The sequence below is a fragment of the Patagioenas fasciata genome, chromosome 3 (genome assembly GCF_037038585.1).
Source record: "Patagioenas fasciata isolate bPatFas1 chromosome 3, bPatFas1.hap1, whole genome shotgun sequence".
NCBI lineage: Eukaryota > Metazoa > Chordata > Aves > Columbiformes > Columbidae > Patagioenas > Patagioenas fasciata.
Window position 1 is genome coordinate 74,295,411 of NC_092522.1, and position 15,509 is coordinate 74,310,919.

Consider the following 15,509-nt stretch of genomic DNA (forward strand, 5'->3'; position numbering starts at 1 on the left):
AAAAACTCTCTCAGCCTACTAACCACCTCCCTTCTATTACACCCCAGGATACCATTGGCCTTCTTGGCCACAAGGACACAGTGCTGGCTCATGGTCATCCTGCTGTCCACCAGGACCCCCAGATCCCTTTCCCCTACACTGCTCTCTAACAGGTCATTCCCCAATTTATACTGGAACCTGGGGTTATTCCTGCCCAGATGCAAGACTCTATACTCACCCTTGTTATATTTCCTTAAATTTTTCCCTGCCCAACTCTCTAGCCTGTCCAGGTCTCACTGGATGGCAGCACAGCCTTCTGGCATGTCATCCACTCCTCCCAGTTTGCTGTCATCAGCAAACCTGCTGATAGTACACTCACAGTGAGAAAGAACTAGTACTTTCCAGGATTTTATTCTCCTGGGGCCTGTGTCAGAGTTGTATGCAGATGCAAATGAAGCACATGGTCTTTACTAGATTGATTTCTCTCTTTTATTAAACCAATGAATAAGAATTAGCATTGATCTGGGACAACTGGCCTGATAGTTTTTTAACTGCCTTTTTTTCTGGACCTCTTGAACACATGCAGCTGGCATTGTTTTAATGTTGACTTTCTGGTTTTTCAAGTGTGGGTTTTCTTTCTTTCATTATTTGCCAGTGATAAGGTTTGTAGCATACTTTCACTGCAAGAAATTTTAAATTAATTGATACTATCTGAAATACTCTGTGATTATATTTATGCTAATCCTACATTTTATTAATTTGTTTCTTGGCAGAACAAGACATACGTTAGAGCATGTGAGGTAAGTTAAATGCTATCAGATCAATATGAAAAAACATGATTTCAGTGATTACAATGTCCATATAGTGCTAAGAAATACAATGTAGATACATAAACTTATCAATCCAGGTCTACTGGTTTTGTGCTTCCTAAAGCTGAAGAATGAGTTAAGTACTGAATCCTTTCTTTCCAGCATGGTGAATAAGGACATGTTCGCATCTAAAACTGCTGTATGAGGCAACAAAGTGCTGCTAAAGAGAAAGTGCCTTTCTGGGGCCCTTTTAGCGTGAATACGGAGTGTACTACCAGATGGGGATGGGACTGTTGTAGGATTGTGTTTGGGACTGTTGAGGTCTCTGTCCGAAGGCTGTACCCTGAGGGGAGTAACGTACTTCAAGTAGGAGATGGTGGAGTTAGAGGGAATCCTGAGTAGATACAAAAATGCGTTGGCAAGCTGGAACTTGGATTGAAAAGACTCTTTTTAATGCTTTTTAATCTGTGAAATTGTAACCATGACAAAAGTTTACAAATATGCTAAATGATGGTTTTGGAGTGTAGGAGCAGTCAAGAAGTAACCAGCTTTTGTAGAAACACTGAATTAGTGTGACTTTTGTTGTTGTTGTTGGCTTTTTTTTTGTTCGTTTCGTTTTTGTTTTTTCTTGTCTGGCCACACAATATGCCAGCTAAATTCACTAATTCTACAAGGGCTTTTGCGAGATTATTTTTCCACTGTATCAGCTGGCTGACTTGACCCCCCACATGGTCAGGTGAGCAGCAGGTCACTGCGGTCTATAGGGCAGAGGAGGATGAGTAAGTGTGTGACTTTTCCTTTGACGTTGGCTCAGTTCTGTCCTGTGACTACATCTTGGGACTGGAATCTGGTAGTATTACTCCTGTTGGATATTATTTCTCACCTAGAAACATGGAAGTGCCACTGAATTCGGTAGGAATATTCACAAGGGCAGCAGAATCTGGCTCACGTAGGGGCAATTCTGATCAATGGAGAATATATGACTATTGCTTGTTTTCAGGCAGAGCAGATGGCGAATTTCCCTCTAAGTTTCTAAGGCTAGGAGCTTTAGTAATCCTCTTACCTCAAGCAAAAATTGTGTTTATGCTTCAGACAAAGATGAAAAGAAGAAAGAAAAACACTACATAAAATGAATGGTCAGAAATGTCTGTCTTAAATGAAGCAGAAGGCAGTATGAATCAGCATGTAATCTGGGGACACTATCCCCTACAAACTAAATAAATCTTGGTTGTAAATGAAAGCTCCAGTGTACAGCTGGTAACTGATGTCTGCTAATACCTGCATATTTGCCTGCTAATAGTCATGATAATTCACTTGGAAGTCTTTTATTTCTCTGAATATAAAAACATCAGAAAAAAACTTTTTAAGTACTTGCACTTGTCACTGAATGCCTAGATATGAGATAATGTATGTAGGAATACACTACTAAGCAAGTTTTTAAATCCATCTCACCTACAACTGCCTTGTTTGAAATAACATGCCTTGTCAGTTTCTGTAGGGTGCCAGAAATGTATATCCTAGAATCACAGGAAGAGCAATTAAAAAATTTGCTCACTTAACATAATGAATTGTTTCTGAATGATCTGAAGGTTAATTATCACTTGAAAGGTGGCTGCTCTATGAAGCAAACTTCAAGATTTTATAGGCTGAATGAACTTGCAGAATAAAATGAGCCCAAATAAAATACTTGTCTAGAAATGCTCAAACCATCACTTCTCAAAAGCTTCGGCTTTCCAGAAAACACAGTCTTTCATGTAACTTTTAAGCTACTGAGATGCACCTAGAAAATGTTACTACCTCTTCTTAAGTTCCCTACCTGTAAAGCAGGGTAGCACTATATCTGTGTTCCTTACCTAAACTGAAAACTCTTAGGAGTTTTCTGATTTTAGGATGTGAGCGTGGAGAACTCACTGCCCTGGGGTATTTGTTATGTTTGCAGCTTGTAGACATGACTGTACCAGAAGGAGTAACTACTAACAAGAAAGTGTGAATTAGGCATGGCTGCTCTGATGAATCACTAATTTCAACTATTTTGAAAACTGACTGGAAGTACATTTGAAAGAATGTTCCTCATTTGCAGGAAAGACAGGAAGCAGGAAAGAGTGAAACCAAACATGAGGCATGTAGCATTAACAAGTTAAAAAACATTATTTCCTGACTCCATGGTTGTCACTGAATTCTATTCCCAGCTTTAATGTAGCCCCATAGTTGTGCTTTCCACGAAAGGACAGTGTGTGAGGAGGAGAACCCTAATTCAGTGCCCAGTGAACCAATGGAAAATGCTCTCAGGAAGTTCTTTGGATTGAGTTTGTGGAACTGCTGTTTTTTAGAATGAATGTAATGACTTCCACAGGGTTTGTATGTATTCAATATGTCCATGGCATTTGTACGTGCTTAAACTGTGTCTGTGTAATTCTAGGAGGAAGTTTGCCTTTGCACAAAACTAACCAATGAGTTCTGTACCCTACACAGACAGTTTCCTGTAAATTTGGCTGTAGCCGTGCAGAGGATGCATATGGAGTTGAAGCACAGAGTAAGTCTGAATGGAGTCCTGTGTCTGATTCACAGTCTGATAAATTCAGTTTTAACATTATAGTCTTGTCCTACTCTCTGGATTTCTTTGAAAAAATAGGAATGTCTTGAGTATTTTTCTTTATCAGAATATTACCACTCCTCTTTCTTCTTTTAACAAATACAATGAAGTTAACCATTTCTTATAATAAAATTCATTTTCCTCCCTTTCATGGACATCAGACTTCTAAAATCCAACCTCAGCTGTTTAAGATGATACTTTGTCAAGACCTGTCTACTACCTTGAAATTATTGCCAAAAGCCCCTGAGACTTACATGGGAACAACTGGGCTAATGCAGTGCTGTTGAAATAGGCTCCTTGAAAATCTCTTCAGAAGTCTACCATAGCTTCTCTGGGTCACTATTTAGCAAAAGTTTACTAAGTATCTGTAACGAAAAGGGCGTTTACCAAAGCACAGAGTTGTAGTCACATATGCTTACATTGAGTTTGACCCAGTTTGGGCTTACTTATCAAACTGTGTTTAAAATGTCATTCAATTTATTCAACAAAATTTTCAATGTATTCTTTTCTGTCTTTTCATTGGCCTCACAACGTTTAGGTGTGTGAAGTGGTAGGCTTTAACCTTTAAGGCCCAGAGATTGTCACGGGGGCTTTTTCTCACTGTTGAATTATATTTTCCCTTCAGACTCCTTGAACAAACCTAGTGCTCCATTTGCATCTGCCATTGGAAGTCACAATGTCACATTAGGGTGGAAGCCAGCTAACGTCTCTGAGGTGAAATATATTATCCAGTGGAAGTTCAATCAGCTCCCTGGAGACTGGAGGTACACAGAGGTAAAGAAGAACATTTCCTTTTACTTGGCAAGGAAATAGGTTCTTGATTTCATTTATAATCCTATCCCATTTCACTGGAGAAAGAAAGGGTAATTTATTACTAGGGTGCAATCATATAAAAAAACTCATGAGGAAAGAAAGTAATGATGAAATTTTGAAACAGAAGTGGCTGTAATTTACTACTGAATTAAGTTCTTTCTTTATCTTTTACTAGCAGTTGGCTAAGACTGGTAAAATGCTTTGGGATTCTTAGTGTATTTGCAGGACAATGGTTGTGCTTGTCATCTCTGCTCTTCGTTTTATTTTAGAAAAATAAAATAATATGTTAGGTACAAGAAACAGGTTTACAAAATCATGACTAGCAGAGAGGAGTTGAGAGGTGGACAATTATTATCCATTTCCTCCAAAATAGGAACTAGGGACCTTGATAGAAACTAGCAGGTATCAGGTTCAAAACTAGCAAATGAAGGTATTTTCTCACAGAATGTGTAGTTCAAATGTTCAGCTGCTTTCTGGCAGATGCAGATGCTAAATTACTAAATTTCAACTACTAAATATTGAAATAACTAAAATTACTGAGTGGAGTTCAAAAAGTGACTGGACCAATTAATGGAAGAAAAAATCAGGTTCTAGTAAATGCAAACATTGCCATTGTTTCATGTTGAGCCATGCTTATAAAATGCCAAGACTGGGAGTATTTAAAAGAAATATCACTGTAGGCTTTCTCTTTTTTTATACCTTTCCCTAGACATATTTTTTGGTTCTTGTCAAAGACACAATACTCGGCTTCGTAGACCTTTGTTCTGACTCAGTATGGTTATTCTCATATTATGTACTTTTGCGTCAACTGTACATGTGTTATCTTGCTATCAACTCAATTAGACCAATTTACAGAGCATGGTAAGTTTGTGTCACAAATCAAAGGTAAAGATAATCTGTTAAACAGGAAGTTCTAATGAATTAATCATTGGTGAAATAATGGGGAACAATTGCTTTGGACCATAAATATTTTAAAGTAACTAGGAGCTATTGGATCTTCAACCTGTACTATATATATATATCAACAGTTTAAAATACATTGCCCATAATATGTTATTATTTTAGTTTTTTACCTTATTCTTCAAATTTACTATTATATTGCATCCATCCTTCCATACATTTACTCATTGTTTAGATTTGGTAGTGTGTTCTGAAGAAAAGAGAGGAGAAGAGAAAAAGTTCTGAAAGGATGGAAAATGAAAGTCTATGGTGAAAATAGCTCCCAGAATTTCCTCTTATTTAAATTTAGGATGCTACTTTTCAGTATCTCGGATGTGTATGTTGTTGTATGAGACCTTTTTTGCCCTGATAACGCTCTACATAGCAACTGCGGATGGAGGAATTAAAAAAATGTTTGTGTCTGTGCATTGATCTAGGTAGTATCTGAAAATTCATATACAGTCAAAGAACTTCAAGCCTTCACAGAGTACGTGTTCCGAGTTACTTGGATCATTACATCTCAGCTGCAGCTCCATTCTTCATCGAGTCCGAGTTACCGGACACATGCTTTTGGAGGTAATAAATAGAACTTTGAATTGCATCTTTCAGGACCATATCAGAAACATTTAGACTTCCTTGTTGTTTCTTTCATGGAAAACATTGATGCTTAATCTTCAGAATGATGGTTATGTTGTCTGCTGGGTAGCTGCAGAAGACCAAACTAAAATTCTATGGACTCTTTTTATTTGAACTGGAAGATTTAGGGCTACTTCCTGCTTTTAGTTTGAAAAACATGCACAGAAAACTAATGGTCAAAATTGTGAGGGCACACTGGATACTTTTGTGCATAATTATGCATGTTAACTTTTTGACTGAAATACACGCACATTTTCCTGGTTCAAAAAAAAGAAAAGGTTAACCATTGCTGAAATCTTATGCTGTCCCTAATATTTATTAGTATAAATGAATTAGTAGGTGTGAAACCTAAAAATATGCCTAAAAAAAGAAAAATCTATTAACATATTAGATGCCATCCCAGAGTTAACTACTTCTGTCTCTTGCAGCTCCTGCAACAGCTCCTGTCATTAAAGATATCCAAAGTTCAAGTCCAAACACTGTTGAAGTTAGTTGGTCTCCACCACTTTTTCCCAATGGGTTGATTGTTGGATATAACTTGCTCCTGACCAGTGAGAATCATGAGCTGTTGAGAGCCTCGAGAGGGCACAGCTTTCAGTTCTATTCCACTTTCCCAAACAACACTTACAGGTACAAAAAGAAAATACAACCAGTGTGGCCAAGTGTGCTGTAGCTCTTATTGCCTCGATAGTACAAGATATGCCTGAATACCACTACGGCACAATTATGCAGCTTACTTATGTTCTTGCTGAAAGCAAAAGTTCCTTCCTTGAGATAACGGAGTTATTCCAGATAAGTTGGCTACTTATGTGCAAGTGAGATGGGGAGGAAGGAAAAGCAATAGGTTCAGAAGGCTGCATTTTCTTAGCTACTGTTTTTCATTTTTTAAATCTTATGTGACATGTTTTCAGTATATGCAGGGAATAACAGAGCAATGCTCCCTAGCCCCTTAAACGTCTGGAAAAATTCCTTCATTTTTATTAAACACGAAGGCCTGCATTCTGCTTGCGCTCCTTTGAAATGAAGTTGTATTGCTCTTGAGTCTGAAACCCCATTTTGAATTTTAATTTAGAAGATTCTGTTGTTGCCCCACCTTTGGGGAATTCAGATTCTGGTTGATTATATTTTTATTATAAATTTCTCAGGGCATTATATTTAAACAGGCATTTTCTGGAAGTCAAGCACTTCTGTAGCAGCTGCCCTACTTGATAAAATATTTCTCAGGGAACTTTTCAAAAGAAACCTGCAAACCAAAACCTGTCTCTTTTCTTTAATGTAGGTTCAGTATTGTGGCAGTTAATGAGTTTGGTGCTGGACCTCCTGCTGAAGCCAACATCACAACCCCAGAATCCAAAGGTACAAAAATAGTAGAGTCCTTATCATTGTCTGTTTCTGGGGTCAAAGTCACGTTTGCTGGTCTACCATGTACCTGGCTGTAGAGAATAATATTTAGACTGTAAACAGTGCATGACAAGTACACTGAGGAGTCAGTAGCATATCAGAGAGACTCCTGTGTTTTATCTGTAGACATTATTGGGCTACACAGCATGGTAATAACCTGCGATGCTGGTAGGCCCAAAGAAGTTTGACCTGAGGTGTATTACAGATGAAAAACACCTCAGTGGTTAGAGACAGTGACCGGCAGGATATACTTTCATTTTCTAGGTGAGATTTTAACAGCTGACAAACAAATGTATTCTTCTTCTAATAATAAGTACTTAACACGAATCACTTTTGCCAAAACTTCCTCAGTTATCTCATGCCAAATATAAGAAATCCTATCAATATTTATTGCTCTTTCATAGCTGTGTTTATCTTACTATATTACCTAATTAATAATGAAAGTAATGATACACTGTAGGTATCACATTGTAGCAATATTAATTAATTGCCAGAGAAAGGTACATGTTGAGACGGAGCACAAGTGATAATTAAATCTATGTTAGCAAAATGTATTTTTAGAAAAGAAAACAAAAAGATGCTCCCCTGTTCCTGAAGAAATCTATTTGTCAAACACCTGGAAACTCTTCAATTTTAGTAAACACTTTAAGTCTGTCAATCTCTAATCTTCTGCTATTGGTTGGAGAAATTGAGCTTATAGCTTCTCTGGTACTTTTAAAATCTGTTTTGTTTTGGCTGGTGGTTTTTTTTTGTTTTGTTTTTGTTTTTTGTTTTGTTTTGTTTGTTTTGGTTTGGGTTTGTATTTTTTTTTTTTTTTTTAATAGCTTAGATACACTGATATATCCTTATCTAGAGACTCCACAGAAGTTTACCCTAGGGCTGGCTGAGCCATAAACATTTGTGCCATTTGTGAAATGTCCAGGCTGGTACATTTGACTGTATTCATTAAGCCAATTACCAACCAATTAATTTTGGTAGAAAACAACCAACCAACCAAGCATACCCCCCCTAAACATTTTCTCGGGGTAGATAACCATTCCACCTCTCCTTTTGAGATGAAGAAGTGATAGTGGCCTCTTGCACTCTGCTTTGGAGAGATCATTACTGAAGTGACTCATTGTGTGTGTGTCATGTGAGAAACGTGTGCAGCTCAATCTATGCATGTTATGCAGGAATTAATTAAGACGGCATCCCGCCACCGTCTTGTGATACCCATATGAGGAAATAATATCTGGTAGCAGGCAGCTGTTTAACCTAGAGGGAGAAAAAAAAAAAAAAGGAAGGATTGTTTGGAAACTGCAAGTAGCCAAATGCAGACTTGAAATAACACACCACTTTTGAAAATGATGGTAACTACTTGTGAATCAATTTAGCAAGTGATGTGTAAGGTTTTCAGGGATCTGAGATTCAGAAGCAAGACTAGCTATCTTTTGCAGAGCTATGCATAGCCTAGACAAAAGGTATGGATTTGCTGCAGTGTTTTGATGTGAGTTACTTGTGAGTGTATAAGCACAAAGTCACCTTATGTGAGCAAAACTCTCCTTGATTTCAAAATCTGTGACTTAAAAAGAAAATACCCGCAACATTTTTAAAATTTATCAACTCTGAAGGAGATAATATTATCCCATTATCATCTTTACTTGTGAAAACTACTTATTCCTTGAAAAAACTGGTCAGCATGATGAAATACATTAAACAAACATACTTCATTTGCTTTTCCCCAACTCTGTGGGATAATATTCTAGTTTGAATGGGCTTTTCAAAGAGGCCCAGGGGGGTTAAATATCCCCCTTCCATTGGATTTTGGACTGACATTGATGTCTCAGTGCCCTTGTTTCCTCAGGAGTCTGTAGGGCCTTGTTTGCTCCAGCTTCCTTTCCCTCACTGGGGACTCACTGCTGTTACCTGAAAAGGTGGTGTGAAATTCCTGTGGTGAATTCTCACCCTGTGGTGAGCAGCCACAAGGCACTGTAGTGAATAACTCCATCCACTTTCAACATTCAAATAGTTTAAATTTTAGTCAGTCATTGCTAGTGTAAAAATATATATGTACACGTACATATGTGTGTGCATGTGTATACGTATGTCTATTAGTGCTGTATCTGAGTTAGAAACATTTTTCTCTGTGATGCAGCCACCTATCTTAATTCTGATTTTTTTTTTTTTTAGTTAAGGAAAAAGCAACATGGCTCTTCCTATCCAGAAATCAGTCTTTAAGGAAGAGATACACAGAACATTTCCTCGAAGCAGCCCAGTGCCTGCAAAATGGTATTATACACCACAACATTACAGGTAAAAACAGATAGGGCTCTCTCCTCTCATCTCCAGTATGACTTAGACCTCTGTGTTCACCAAGGACAGAATGAACCTCACCTAGCCTGAGATAGTATCTAGCCTCCCTTCATAGTCAGTGAGGAGCAACAGGAACTTTCAGGACATATTTTGAGCTATTTGAAATGACAGGCATTGGGAAGAGATTAATTGTTCTCCCCAATGCAACCTTTCCTTCACTGAATCTAGGCAACTACTTCAGAGCTGGACTTTTACATAGTAAGTAGCTAAATTGAGTTAAGATGAAGCCAAAGCAGATGTTTCCCTGTAATTAGCTGGTCCTGTTTGACCAACCTGATCTTCTACAGCAAGTTGACCCACCTAGTAGATGAGGGAAAGGCTGTGGATGATGTGTACTTAGACTTCAATAAGGCTTTTGACAGCGTTTCCCACAGCATTCTTCTGGAGAAGCTGGCAGCTCATGGCCTGGATGGGGGTACTCTGCGATGGATGAAGAACTGGCTGGATGGCCGGGCCCCAAGCGTCCTGGTGAACGGAGCCAAATCCAGTTGGTGGCCGGTCACGAGTGGTGTTCCCCAGGGCTCAGTGTTGGGGCCAGTTCTGTTTAATCTCTTTGGAGGAAATGCAAACCGCATCTGTTTGCCCTGGAGAGGGGCAATCAGTGCCAGTTAGTTTGCATGTCATACATCCTCTTTTTGTCTGATTACCTTTCTGAAGGGGAATTGTCTATGATAATGTCACTTACATAGTAAATAGGAAAGTTTCCTTATTATCTGAAAGTAGAAGCAGAGGAGAAAACCGGTTAACTTTTCTCCAATAACACTGGGTTGCAGATTGAAAAATATTTCTTTTTAAGGCAAGTAGAAAAAGTAACTGAAAAACTAAAACTTACTATCTCTGCACATATCTTTCTATTTTAGGAATTTCTGTGAATGTTTACCAGGAAGTTGTCTATTTTTCTGAGGGGAATTCCATCTGGGTGAAAGGAGCTACAAATATGTCTGATGTATCTGACCTAACACTCTTTTATGCTGGCTGGGGGAATATTACATCCATCTCAGTAGACTGGCTTTACCAGAGGATATACTTTGTCATGAATGAAAAGGTAGTGCTCTAGGGCTTAATTAATTTCTTATTTCATTTGAACCATTTCTGTGATTTATTTTGCATAAGAAAATTTGATTTATATATAGATATGCATGCACAAAATATAATTACAGAAATAGACTTTTAAAATTTAATAATATTCACATATTTCAGAGATTTAAAAAAGAAGAAAGCCTTGCATATCGTGTCATATTTAAAGCAAACAGGCTATATGGAACTTTGAGTCCTTGTCTTATTTTTCTTCTTAGGACATAAACCACTTTGATTTTACCTGCTTTGTTTTTGGGACTGACTTCACACCCACTTCATACCCAATATAAGTGACTTCGTTACTTTGTTCTCCATCTAGCTTGTTCAGTTCCTATTCTGTCTCAAGAAGGAGGTCAAATAAGTAATTAGTGATATAATGCCCTTCAGAATTGGCAAATGGTGTTCAAGAGGGAAAGTGTTTCATACCTATGATGACAGCTGAGATTACAACTGTTTCAACTTGAAGTAAAAGCGATGGCAACTCTGCACTGGATTCCCTACTCATAAAACATCAGTTACTCTAATCGTCAGACTTTGAACGTATCTTTGTAGTCTTCTAATGTGCAAAGAACTGGAAAGTTTCCCTAAATGGTTAGGGGGGGTTTTATTGTTTGTTTGTTTTTGTAAGTCTCTTGCCATGTCTGATTTTTTTCACTTACTGCTCAGAGAAGAGGGAGCAGGAAAAGCAGTAGTAAGAAAAAGATACAAATGAGCTGTAGATGAACAGACTGATGGTAGGGATTACTGAATCCATTGTAGGTTATCAAAATCCCAAGGTATTGCTGCCAGGATCAGAAAAGCACTTGCTTCCCTCTTTTCCCTTCTTTGCTAGATTGTTTTCAAAGCACAGTCTGCCTATACCCCCAAAATTGGGGGTTTCCCTCCAGCTTAGAGGCAGGAAATTAAGATAAGGATGACTGACAGACAGCTCTTTTAGTGTAAGCTGTCATGCCCCACTGAGCAAGTGTTATACTCGGGTGACTGACAACTCAGGAGCCCAGGAGGACCAAAGATTGTCAGAGAGGTGTTTCATTGTCTGGTTCCCCTGAAAGAATCTCAGGTCAGCTCATTTGCTCATTAGCAAATGCTTTATGAATGCATCACCAGTTTTTCTTCTCGTTCCCCAGATATATGTCTGCCATTTAGAGAATTGCACAGCAGCTGAAGACATCACTCCTCTTCATGTGATGTTCCCCAGAAAGGTTATAGCTGATCCCTTCAATGGGTAAGTGTCCTCCTTTGAGCATTTGGTGTCAAAGGTGCTATAAAGCTCCTCTCTCATTTTCTTCACTTCATTAGTCATCTAGGTTCCCGCTTCAAACTCTTCCCTTATCAAAACAGAAGTGCAATTGGCAACACATAATAAATGATGAAACAATTGGAACAAGAGTGATGCCATGCAGTGTTGTTTTCTGCATTTTCTTCCTAGGGTGTTAGAGAAAATTAAGTATTTCCAATGCTTAAACTTGGTTTTCAGACATTCCTTGCTTTTATGAATATGAAGCTCTGTACATTTTAAATGTCCATGCTTAACACTTGAGGTATTATGAAAGAATATTCTCCAATAATCTGCCAGCCAAATCCCCAGAAGGTAAAAAGTGACATGCTTAATTCTTCCAGGATGTATATTAATAGCACTGAAAGCATTTTCCTGTTGTCTGCATTAAGACAGGCACATCTCTGAGCTGTTAAAATATTTGTGACTCATCTACGGAGTTCTTGTGCTGTAGTTATTTGAGTCTATTTTCCTCCATGGCCAGCTATATTTTCTGTCTTCTGGAGGATGGCATATACAGAGCAAACCTTCCACTCTTTCCTGGCACTGCCTCCACAACTTCACCAGTAGTGAAATCCAGTGCTCTGAGAGACTTCATGATCAGCTTCCAATCTAAGAGACTTATTTTCTTCAACAAAACAGAACAAGCCTTTGTGTCAGGTTTTCTTGATGGTTCAGAGCTTCACACACTGCGATCACACATGCCACTTAATGACGTGGAGAGCTTTGTTTATGAGGATGACACATTTACTGTCACAGATGGCCAGGCAGTTTACCATGAGGAGGTCTCTCCAGTGGGGAGTTCTAGCTTCAATGAGTATGTTGTGGATTGCAATTTGGCCTATCCAGAGTACTTTGGCTTTGGCAACTTGGTTTTCTACGGAGCATCTACTCAGCCTTTTCCTTTACCAACTCCTCCTCGTTTTGTCACGGCACTGTTTGGATTGGACCAAGCTGTGATCAGCTGGAAACCACCTGAACACACTATTGGAACCAGTAAGTTTGGTTGTTTCTTCCTGAAAGTCCAGTTCTTTTGTTTCTAGAAGAATAACTTCCTGGTTTCTCTTCTCCTGATGCTGGGCTTTGGTGACTCCAGTTTCTGATTCTGCTGGAAGTTCTGCAATTATCTGAATTTGAAATATTTAAGCAAAAATTTGCCAGTAGAATAGGTAAATTGTCTAACTAAGTTAATACAAGTTTACATTGCCAACTCCTTTGTCATCTTCAAGGTATTTTAAGCAAGGCAAGTAGCAGTAACGTTGATTGCTGATATCACACAGAAAATGCAGGCCAAAGATGTAGTGACTTTTGATCAGTGACTGTGCTATAGTCCCTGTCCTCTGTGCATGTGTCTTTGAACAGCAGAAAATTACCTGGTTGGAGAAAATGTTTATTCTTTCAACTTAATTCTTTGTGAGGGATTGAACCACTACTCTTGATTGGTCACAGAGTGAGCAAGTGTAAATTTTTAATTTATCCCTTTCCTAATTCCCCCGATACTGCATTTTAAAAATGAGCCTCCAACATACAGTTTTCTCAAGGAATGCACATCTTCTGTTGCAGCTATCCACTCTGTAATAACATGATTGTTTCTATCTCACAGGTCTGTCTGCCTGGCAGAACTGGACCTATGATGTGAAAGTGTCACCTCAGCACCCATCTGAGGAGGAATGGATTGTCTCAAACATTAGTGACACGAGGTTTACAATGAAGGATCTGGCCAGCTTCATGACATATGAAGTGTCTGTTAGAGCTGTGTCTCCTGCTGGTGAAGGACCATGGTCGGAATCATTTAGAGGCACAACTTTAGAAAAAGGTGAGAATTATTTTGTCATGCAGGAGAAAGGAAGAATGAGTTATGCATACAGCTTTCCATCTGTTGAGGTCCAAGCTTTGGGCAAAGACTGCAAAATGAGGGCCACAAAAAAAGTTGGTTTAGAACAATTAAAGAATACAGGATAAGTAAATTTGCTTTTAGTTAAAGTAGCAAGATTTTCAACTACAGTAATGGTATTATATACTACGTATTTCTTATTGCTACTTATATACATTTTTCTAATGCAAATACACTATCAAACACATTATTTGATATGCTATCAAATGAACAGCTATGAGAGGTGTTATTCCTTTCCTGTTTTCTGTAAAACACTTCCTATGATGAAGTGGTTTGAGCACTGCCTTGAGGATTGATGACAGTTTATGGGAAAGTGCAGGCTCACTGAAAGCTGAAAATCGCTGGTTTGAGCATAGATGCTAGGGGAAATGGATGTGTGCACAACATCTGAAGTTCGTAGACCTTGTAGACCCACAGTGGTTTTTAGGCATGTAGTAGGGTTCCAAACTGTCTGACTGTTCCAGATCTAAACCTGCCCTGAATCTGAGTTTCTCAAATGATGGTATTTTCATGCCTTTCTTCTTTGTCTATTATTTCTTAGGGCAGGGGCAGATTTAACTGGGCTTCTGTACCTTTCAAGAAACAGAAACCCTTTGTGTTGGAAATATAAATATTATGCATCAAGTATTGGTGTGTACAACTGCAGTTTTCTTTCTTTATCAGCTGAAGAAGAACCATATATTTTGGCAGTGGGGGCTGAAGGGCTCTGGAAGCAGCGACTGGATAGCTATGGACCAGGAGAACTCCTCTCTCCTCAAATAAGAAATATTTCAGGTAAATACTAAACAAACTACATGCTGCTGCTACAGACTTGTTGGCATTTATTAGCTCTCCATAAGTTTCATCAGCAGAACTGAAAGACGAGAGTTTTCACTGCAGCAGTCTAGACTTGAATGCAGTGCAGTGCAGCACCTTTGCTGAGCCAAGCCTTTGTGTTCATCTGCTTTCTTCTACTTTATGGGTCAAATTAATCCTTAGTGAAACCCTGCTGACATCACCACAGCTACAGTAGAGCTAAAATCAACTCTCTGAGCTAAATAGTTCTGCCTCCAATGTTGCAATATATGTAATACATTTATAATCATCAGGGCTATAAATGTACTATATATGTGCATTGTATTCCTGTAAGGAAGTATCTGTCTTCATGTTAACTGACCATAACTGTTTATTTGTATTGATTTTTTAAAAAAACGGAAGTGTCTGGCTACATTTTTTTCTTTCAAAAAAAAAGTTGTTTTTTTTTTTTTAATTTATTTACATGCTTGCTTAATATCTTTTTTTTTTTTTTTCTTCTCTTCAAGACTTCGACTGGTATAATGACACTCTTTATTGGATTAATTCCATGGGCAAAGTGCAGACCTGGTCATTGAGCAAAAGAGAGGGTACCACTGAGAATACTTACATATCTGACATCAGAAATGCAAGGGTGTTGGCCTTTGATTGGTTGGGTCAGTGCTTGTACTGGACTGGTAAAGCAAATACGGTAGGTATAGTTGCACTTCTTGAAAGGAAAAAAACCCACCTTTAAGTCAGTAAGAAAGACTGTAAAACAATGTTTGGGAAGATAACCCTTCTTCTTGCAACCTGAGATGCATTTGGACCATTGCTATTACAGTGTAGAACAAGGAGGCTTTTTCTGTGTGATTTTCCAGAGTTGTACAAAAGTTTGAGGTAAAATGTTCACTAATATTCACTAATGCAGGACACTGAACTTCAGGGGCAAATCAGGCAAATCAAACA

The 15,509-nt window shown here is 38.4% G+C and overlaps 1 protein-coding gene across 1 annotated transcript in view; it reads left to right on the top strand.

Annotated features, from left to right (window-relative positions):
* The window catches only part of ROS1 (ROS proto-oncogene 1, receptor tyrosine kinase), a 74,589-nt gene that overhangs the window by 4,627 nt on the left and 54,453 nt on the right, over positions 1-15,509 (top strand). The window contains exons 4-16 of the mRNA XM_065834956.2: positions 753-779; positions 3,261-3,321; positions 4,007-4,155; positions 5,571-5,709; positions 6,198-6,399; positions 7,049-7,125; positions 9,340-9,462; positions 10,383-10,567; positions 11,727-11,824; positions 12,360-12,871; positions 13,479-13,691; positions 14,433-14,543; positions 15,071-15,252. Of these exons, the coding sequence (XP_065691028.2) occupies positions 753-779; positions 3,261-3,321; positions 4,007-4,155; positions 5,571-5,709; positions 6,198-6,399; positions 7,049-7,125; positions 9,340-9,462; positions 10,383-10,567; positions 11,727-11,824; positions 12,360-12,871; positions 13,479-13,691; positions 14,433-14,543; positions 15,071-15,252 (2,079 nt within the window). The remainder of the gene's footprint in view (positions 1-752; positions 780-3,260; positions 3,322-4,006; positions 4,156-5,570; positions 5,710-6,197; positions 6,400-7,048; positions 7,126-9,339; positions 9,463-10,382; positions 10,568-11,726; positions 11,825-12,359; positions 12,872-13,478; positions 13,692-14,432; positions 14,544-15,070; positions 15,253-15,509) is intronic.